We start from the raw sequence: 9,715 nt of genomic DNA, 5'->3' as shown, positions 1-9,715 counted from the left end.
CGTGGGGTTCGGGGACTTTCTTGTATCATCACCGAAAGATTTTGCCGATTTTGTTAATGAAAATACGACTTTTGAGTATATTTTACCGATTTTGTTAATGAAGATACGACTTTTGAGTATTGCAGTCATCAAATGATATGTGTTAGTTCGTCACGATTCACAACCACAGGCCACAAGCAAGGTATTCATTGTGGTGACCCAGATAGGCAACACTTATCCTCGAACGTTTTTCTGATTAAAGCAATGTACATAGAAACACTGACCCATCAATCTACGGATCATAATGAATCAATCGATCAATCAAATATGCATGCACGCGTACAAGAGAGAAGGACGGGTTTGATTGTCAGAGATCAGCTAATCACAAGCACGCTTTCGTCCCGCGTGGTCGATACAACTTCTTTCTTCTTCGCTCTTGGGACACGTGCCCTCAATCACTTCTTTGATTCGCGTGGGATAAAGAAACAGAAGCATGCTGCACGTCCGTACTATATATTTGCACGCGTGCATTTAATTCCCTACCATTGTTGTCTATGCAATTTTGACTTTGTAACTGGTCTTTGACCCTTTGACCGAAGGGTAACTAGCATGTTTTATGTTTAGGTGCTCTATTCGAGAGATATTGTCACCTTTTTTCAGTTTTGGAAATCACATGACATGTTTACCGGAAATCCGGAATTGTCCTTGTTAGGCTGACAAGTGCAGAAACTGCATTTGCATGGCATGCTGTTGTTTGGCATTAATGATGGAGCTTTTGCTTTGGATTTGCATGAAAAATGAATTGAAAGCAAGCGTGTGTTACCAGAATCAGTTTTTTTTGGACTAGTACGATGACGACACTTTAAAGATTTTGGGGGGTACTTGAAGTCTTGAACCAATAATCAGCGCAATTAAACACTCTGCACTCGTCGGTTCGTTGCAGACTTGCAGCACTGCCCAGTCTCATGCGTTTGGATTTTGGGTTATATATATGCATGTGGTAGTGACAGTTGCTAGCAATGTGTTCTTGAGTATTTCTTTCCTTCATTACCATTTACCAAGCCATACGCACCTGAAGGAGCGTCTCTTAGACATCAAGTGCATGCTGGTAATTTTCCAAACTTTATTACCGTTTCCTTTTGAATATATTGTCTTCATTCCTTCTATATTATTTGCAACTCTATGGTATAATTATCTTGTATTCTTGTTACTCTTTTCGATTTTATATAATTTGTTTTGAATTGAGAGATAGGGAGTATGATGGTATTTGTTATAAAACAAAGTTGCATAACATAGGTTAGGGGAGCATCATCTTAGTATTTTGCTCGTTGGCCTCAGTTCTGATTCTTGAAGGCAATGAAGTCATGAACATGTATCTTACTAGTCTGATAAAAAGTTTAGAGGCTTAATATATTCGATTGGTTTAAACACTTGATATAGGGGCACCATTTTGTAATTTTAATTTATATGGATGTGTTGAATTCAACATGGATCTAGACTGCTTTATCGGCTAAAGTTGTCCCAAACAGGATCTGGATTCTGGGCATTGGTCCTACTCGGGGTAGTACGCAATTATGCATTGGATATCTCTCATGGAGTCATGGTATACTGTGATACATTCCAATGCCAGCTGAACTTATGCAGGGTTTCCTTTTAACTCGCATGAAAAACTAAGTACATCCGATTAATCCATAACGCAGAAGGATACATAAATTCTTTTCCATTTTTGTGTTGATTTACCATTGACTAGTCACATTAAATTTGTAACGCTTTTGATTTGGTTTCAGGATAACGTCCTAGCGTGCAACAATGGATGCAACCAAGAAGCCTAAATTCTTATGTTGCGGCGAAAACCAATACATTGTCTTTGATCGTTCTTATGACATTGTCACAACTACTTATCCGAATTTGGAGACTGATTTATCTGATTCAAATAATGTGAAGTGCAAGGGTATTGGTGCACTCGAAGAAGCCAAGGCTGGTAGAAGCAACGGTGTTGTTGTGGAGATTATTAACAGTGAGTCCTCTGAGCTTTCTTTTGATCAAGATTTGGATCTGAAGTCTGATGCTGGGACATCTTGTCACGATCTTATGGACGTTGACGATAATATATCTGATGACGAATTATCAAGATATGAACTTTGTGATGGCTGTGAAGTTGATAGTATGTACGAAGAGAGTGTCAAGAAGAAACTTGAGTTGCTGGCTGGAATGGTAGGAATTGACTGTTCAAATCCTGGAGTTGTGTTGGCTGAAGTTGTTAGAATTCTACAGGGTTTAACAGAGAATACTTGCTGTGAAGAAATTTAGTTTTGGATAAGAAGTTTGTTGAAGAATTACAATGGATTTTAGCATGGAGTTGCTCATATTATTCTTTTCGATCTTAATTAATTTCTTATTTGTTCATGTGGTCCATTTCAGTTAATGTAACTTTTGGGCGCTACTAATATGGATCTCCGACAGTCCGACCACAACCTACTTCTCACTTGGCTACACGTATCTCAACGTTCGGCACTGTCAATTTTTTTTATAAATGTAGTGTGCTTTCTGAGCACGACGAATTGACCTCTGTGGTAGTGAAATAATCAAGAAATTGGGCTAGAGAGTCTCATTTAAAAAAAAAACAACTCTAAAGCCCTATCCATAATTTTTTTGGGTTTTAATACCCCTACATTGTTTTTATTTGCCATAAGTGTTTTTTATATCTTTTAGAATCTAAGCTTTTGACTCGAGACTAGGTGCCAAATATAAATTATTATCTTTTTCACCCTTCCAAAATAACTACTTGTAGATAAGATAACTACCGAATAAAGATTGAATAAGATAACTACTTTTAGATAAGATAACTACTTAAACAAAAAAGAGTAGATTTTGGGTTTGAATAGAATTTAGCAAAAAGTCGTGTATTGCTCCAAAAGTTAAATTTGACACTACTTATCATCCAATGTTTATAAACTTATCATTTTAAAATCAGATTTGGTTTGAAATAAGAACAAAAAGAGTAGATTTTGGGTTTGAATAAATTTAGCAAAAATCGTTATATTGCTCCAAAAGTTAAATTTGACACTACTATCTGTTTTCATCCTAATGTGGGCGTTATAAACTTATACATTTTAAAATCACGGATTGTTATAAACTTATATATTTTAAAATCTGAGATGCACCACGTTATAAACCTATATATTTTTTAAAATGCATACACACCATTTTAAAATCTGAATACAAAATGCATTTGATTATTTATTTTGTGGGTTTGATTAACTACTTATTAAATGAAACGGGGTTGGTTTAGAGTTTATTGTTTATAAATTTAGAATATAGGGATTAGGGTTTAGTGTCTTAAGGTTTAGGGTTTTAGGCTTAGGGTCTAGTTTATAGGGGTTAGGGTTTATTGTCTTAAGGTTTAGGGTTTAGGCTTAGGGTCTAGTTTATAAAGATTTTGGGTTTAATGTCTAGTGGTTTGGAGTTTAGACTTAACGACTAGTGTCAAATGCCTCCAAAAATATTGGAGACATAATATTTTTAGTTTTTTCATTTCTACCTAAAAGATAGTCTTGGGCCACTCATATATAGGCACAAGATCTTGGTGTATTCAAAAAAGAAAAGTATTGTCAAAGGGCTCTCATTCCTAGCAACTCATACACTCGATGCACCCTATAGTTATAAGTGAATTTTTTGTGTGAAATTTAATTTTTTATTTTGTATCCCACTATATTACTTTCGGTAGATAGTCGGTTATGTTTGTTTCAAGTGAGGATATTTTTAATCTATTCTTGGTAAAGTTGGATAACAGTGGTTAGTTCCATATTCCTTTAAATTCTAAACAAATTTAAGAGGAGTTTTAGGACTACTAAATATTTATAACTAAGTCCTCTAGACTAATTTTCTGGTGAAATAATCTTAAAGAATAATCAGCCATTAATTTGTTGTGTGGGTTCTGTTTTGACTTTTGAGTAGAGATGTCAGATGTGAAGCCGTATCTATTTTACAGACTAGTGGGTACATGGGCCTCCAGCCCACGATGATTTGGACCGTGGGCTTATAAATAGTAGGCCGAACTGCCTTTGCTAATTCATACGACACTAGCAGTAGTGCAGTACGTCTACACTGCCTGCCCATCTCAATTTAGGGGGGTGTCAAGCTATCAGGCCTGCCAATATAATGCACCTTAGAGAATGTCAATTATTGTTTGGACTATTTACCCAAAAAATAAAAAATAAAAAAAAATTATAGTTGTGATAATATATTTTTAACAAGTTTAAGTGATAAAAATTTACTGGTAGGTAAACAAGTTTACTTTTCTAAATGACAAAAGTAAGAATTGAAAAAAATTCGCGATACCTCTTCTCCAAAAAAGACAACATTGGATGACTGATGAAATAACCACCTCTGGACTCTGGCATGCCAACAACTTTTTTAGCAAAGTTTGCTGGATAAAGTTACAGTCAAAATCGGGTGTTTTGATTGGTTCAGTTGTCTTGCGGCCGTTGCTGCGGGTTGTTAGTTTTTTTTTTTTTTCTTTTTGTTGGTTTTTTTTTAATGCACCACGACTTGATCCGTGACCAAACTACCAACATATCAATGGGGTCCTGGTTGTTAGTTGGTGGTTCCACACTTCCACTAACGAAATTGCCATGAAAGATGATGCAAATTCAACCAAAACTTAGTGCACGCATGGCTTAAGAATGAGATTTATGCTTGGCTCGATTTCCTCAAGTCCATTTCAAATTGGTTCAGTTGTCTTAATGACCATGCTCCACTTCCTTTTTTTTTTTTCGATAAAGGATATAATGCATTATAAGCTTAAAATAGAGGTTTCAACTGGACCAGACACTGACATAGACTGAATTATAGACATACTTACTAGATTTTGGACAAAGCATAAACTTGGGATCTATTAAATATTTTGTGTGCTGAAAAGGCTTTACAAAATGTCTCACAATAATTTTCGAATCAGAATATATTTTTATTGAAAATAAACCGAAATACGTTAATAAACAGCGATTATGGTGCATAAGTACTTGGAAACTAAATGATCAAATTGAGATAGCCTATTCACTTTGTGGTTTAGGATATTAATCCATAATTTTCAAATAGAATTATTTTAAACTCGATCTAGCTTGTATAATAGTTTTCTTAGATTTATGGTGATTTAACAGCAAATTTTCGCATCAGAATATATTTTTATTGAAAATAAATCGAAATACTTTAATGAGCAACGATTATGGTGCATAAGTACTTGAAAACTAAGGGATCAAATTGAGATAGCCTATTCACTTTGTGGTTTATGATATTAATCCGTAATTTTCAAATAGAATTATCTTAAACTCGATCTAGCTTGTATAATAGTTTTCTTAGATTTATGGTGATTTAACGACAAATTTTAGAATAAAAAAATATTTTTATTGAAAATAAACCGAAATACGTTAATGAGCAGCGATTATGGTGCATAAATACTTGAAAACTAAGGGATCAAATTAAGATAGCCTATTCACTTTGTGGTTTAGGATATTAATCCGTAATTTTTAAATGGAATTATCTTAAACTCGATCTAGCTTGTATAATAGTTTTATTAGATTTATGGTGATTTAGCGGTAAATCATCACCGCTCAGCTTACGTACTAATGTGTACAAATCACTAAAACAAATTGATTGTTTTTATATCCGACCTCAAATGAATATATTACTCCCACTTAAAAAGATTTATCACATGAACGTGTCCTACGAACGGATGCCGTTATATTAAATTATTCTAAAAAATATTAGCAACTATGTATAACTATGAGATATGAAAATTATATTAATTACTTATTTAAATTTCTTGCACCACTCTCTATAAAAAAGAAGCACCAATCCTTGATAAAACTCATCGACTTCTTTTTATTGTTAGGTTTAACAATAGAAGTTTGATTGAAGTTTTGTGAGAATGCCCAATGTGGCGAAGATAATATTGAAGCTACTTGAATAGTAATGCATTCCCAATTACAATAAAAAAAATTATGATAAACACTACTTAAAATGCAAAACTATATTTGTCGAGACATTTATTCCCCCTACATATAATACAAATATGTTTTAAGATTATTAATTCAATACATTTGCATCAAGTTTCTGATTTTCCATTAATTATTCTTTGATGTTAGTTTAATGTAGTACGTTGCATCCAGTTTCCAAATTCACATTAATTATTCTTTGAGGTTAGTTCAATGCAGTTGTATAAAGTTTCCGATTTTTCGTTAATTATTATTTAAGGTTAGTTCAGTGCAATTGCATCCACTTTATGATTTTCCGTTAGTTATTCATTAATGTTAATTCAGTATAGTTGCATCCAGTTTTCGATGTTTCGTTAATTAGTATTTGAGATTAGTTCATTGCATTTGCATCCATGTTCCAATCTCCCGTTAATTACTCTTTGAGGTTAGTTCAATACATCTGCATCCAGTTTCTGATTTTTCGTTAATTGTTTTTTTAGGTTAGTTTGATAGTGTAAAATTTCTATATAGTTTGCATACATGTAAGAGTCTGTTTTTATAAACTCACTTTCGTTTTGGATTCCTAATTACTCGTAATTACTAATGTGAGAAGGCCAAAAAAATGGACATTTATGCTTTGAGGTCAGTGCGATACAGTTACATCCGACTTCCGATTTTCAGTTAATTATTTTTTGAGGTTATTTTAATGCATTTGCATCCAATTTCTGATTTTCCGTTAGTTAATCTTTGATTTTAGTTTAATGTAGTTGCATCCAGTTTTTGGTTTTCCGTTAATTATTCTTTGAGGTTAGTTCAATACAGTTGCATCCAAATTTTGATTTTTTGTTAATTGTTCTTTGAGGTTAGTTCAATGCATTTGCATCAAGTTTCCGATTTTCCGTTAATTATTTTTTGAGCTTAGTTTAATGCAGTTACATCAAATTTATAATTTTTCGTTAATTATTTATTTAGGTTAGTTCAATGCAGTTTCATCTATTTTTTAATGTTTCGTTAATTAGTCTTTGAGATTAGTTCATTACATTTGGATCCAGTTTCCGATTTCCAGTTAATAACTCTTTAAGGTTAGTTCAATACATTAACATCTAGTTTCTGATTATTTATGCTTTGAGGTTAGTTCGATGCAATTATATCCGGTTTCTGATTTCCCGTTAATTATTCTTTGAGATTATTTCAATGCATTTGCATTTAGTTTTCGATTTCCCACCAATTATTCTATGAGGTTAGTTCAATACAGTTGCATTAAGGTTTTTATTTTCTGTTAATTATTTTTTGAGTTTAGTTCAATGCATTTGCATCTACTTTCCGGTTTCCCATTAATTATTATCTGAGGTTTGTTTGATGTATTTGCATACCGTTTCCGATTTTCCGTTAAATATTTTTCAAGGATTTGCATCTAATATTTAATTTCCCATTAGTTATTATCTGACATTAGTTTAATGCAATTGCATCCAGTTTTCGATTTCTAGTTAATTACTTTTTTAGTTTAGTTTATTGCATTTGCATAAAGTTTCCGATTTTTCGTTAATTACTCTTTGAGCTCAGTTATGTATTTGAATATAGTTTCCAATTTTCTTTTAATTATCTAATGTGTGTGTAATTCCAACTTATATTGATCCATCTATAGTGTCCTTGCAAACATGATATAAAAAATAAATTATGCTTGATTTACTATGTGGGATCATCGAAGATTATCCAGTTCCCAATTTCCTATTAATTATTCTTTAAATTATGCATAGCTCACTATGTGGAATATTCAAATATTATCTACGAACGGGTGTTGTTATATTAATTATTCTCAAAAATATTTGCAAATATGTAGAACTATTATATATTAATATTATATAGATCACTCAACCAAATTTCTTATAACATGAAAACCTCATTCTCCATTAAAAAAAAAGAACTCACCTTTGATAAAACCCTTTAACTTTATTTTGTTGTTTAATAATAGAAGTTTGATTGGAGTTTTGTGACATTGCCTAATAAGGTAAAGTTCATATATATTGAAACTACTTGAATAGCAAGAAGTTCCCAATTATATGGAAAGAGATAAGATAAACACCATTTTAAATGCCAAACTATACTTATCGAGACATTCCCACAACATATAACCCAACTATGTTTTGAGGTTAGTTCAATGCATTTGTATTCAATTTCTGATTTTTTGTTATTTATATTTTGAGATTAGTTCAATGCAGTTGCATCTAATTTCCAATTCCCGTTATTTATTTTTTGAGATCAGTTCAATGCAGTTGCATCCAATTTCTGATTTCTCATTAATTATTCTTTTCAATTAGTTCAATACATTTGAATCCAATTTCCAATTTCCTGTTAATTGTTCTTTGAGGTCAGTTCAATGCTTTTGCATCCAGTTTTAATTTTGATTTCCCGTTAATTATTCTGTGATATTAGTTTAATATATTTGCATCCAGTTTCCGATTTCTCGTTTATTATTTGATAAAGTTGCATTTGCATCTAGTTTCCGATTTCCCGTTAATTATTGTTTGAGGTTAGTTCAATGAATTTGCATCCAGTTTTCGATTTTCCGTTAATTATTTCTTGAGGTTAGTTCAATGCATTTGCATCCAGTATATTTTTTGAGATTAATTTAGTGCAGTTGCATCCGGTTTTTGATTTCTCGTTAATTATTTTTTAAGATTAGTTCCACGCATTTGCATCATGTTTCCAATTTATAATTAATTTTTCTTTGAGGTTAGTTCAATGCATTTGCATCAAGTTTTCGATTTCCCATTAATTTAATCTTTGAGGTTAGTTCGATGCATTTGCATCTAGTTTTCGGTTCCCCATTAATTGTTTTTTGATGTTAGTTTCATTCAGTATTATATATTTTTTTAAATATTTGTCATTATTGTTTTGTCATTTTTTTTTTTCATTTTCTATTATATATTTTGTGATGTTATTTTTTGTATAATTGTTTTTAACTATGTTTTGAGGCCGTGTTAAGGATTTATTTGAAATAAGTCGGTGCTTTATCATAGACACTAAAATTGATGATTTATAATAGAAAATTAGTTTTTACAAATCACCCATGTTTTAGTAATTTTTTTATTTGATTAAATATATAAGAATTGGAACACTAAAAGTGTTTGATTCGTAATCGGAAATTACCTTTTACAAATCACCTATTTTTTAGCAATTTTTTTTATTTGATCAAATATATAAGACTTGGAAATACACTCAAACTCTCAAAATATAAGAATTAGAAATACACTCAAACTCTCCAAAAAGGTTCCATGTATGTGGGATTGTAGGATATTAAAAAAGACTATCTTTCATATTTGAGTGCGACATAGGAGAGAAAAAAAACTAACTTTCATATTAGAGTGCCACATAGGAGAGAGAAAATCCTCCATTAGAGGTCTCTGCTTTAGTATAGAGATAGTAGATAGGGAGCAACTCAACACTACTGCCCTTGATGGCCCAGGCAGCCAAATCATGAGCTTCACCTAAGACCACCTTAGGCACCCAAATGACCCTAAAATTAGACAACACAAGTGCACAACCAATTTTTTTTTTTTTAAAAAAAAGACACAATACTCCTAGATTTCCAACAGTTGTCCAGAGAGCTATTAAGAGTTTTGATGACGCTTTGGTTGTCCCCTTTGAAGATCACCAATTCAGCATGCACTTTTTAGCCAACAGAGTAGCAACTTCAGCTGTAATGAGTTCAACCTCCTGAGAAGAAGATGCAATATTGAATCTTCTGACAACTACCTTCATCA

The 9,715-nt window shown here is 32.1% G+C and overlaps 1 protein-coding gene across 1 annotated transcript; it reads left to right on the top strand.

Annotated features, from left to right (window-relative positions):
• The first annotated feature begins 804 nt into the window (after positions 1-804).
• On the top strand, positions 805-2,449 carry LOC147511485 (uncharacterized). Its single transcript, XM_086599384.1, has 2 exons — positions 805-1,087; positions 1,767-2,449. The coding sequence occupies exon 2, from the start codon at positions 1,789-1,791 to the stop codon at positions 2,287-2,289; it is 501 nt and encodes a 166-aa protein (XP_086455510.1). The 5' UTR covers positions 805-1,087; positions 1,767-1,788; the 3' UTR covers positions 2,290-2,449.
• The last annotated feature ends 7,266 nt before the right edge of the window (positions 2,450-9,715 follow it).

The sequence above is a fragment of the Coptis chinensis genome, chromosome 3 (assembly GCF_015680905.1).
Source record: "Coptis chinensis isolate HL-2020 chromosome 3, ASM1568090v1, whole genome shotgun sequence".
NCBI lineage: Eukaryota > Viridiplantae > Streptophyta > Magnoliopsida > Ranunculales > Ranunculaceae > Coptis > Coptis chinensis.
Note: the sequence above shows the minus strand (reverse complement) of the source record. Positions and strands in the feature narration are given on the sequence as shown.

Coding starts and splice junctions, on each gene's coding strand:
- LOC147511485 (XM_086599384.1), top strand. CDS start 1,789: ATGGATGCAACCAAGAAGCCTAAATTCTTATGTTGCGGCGAAAACCAA.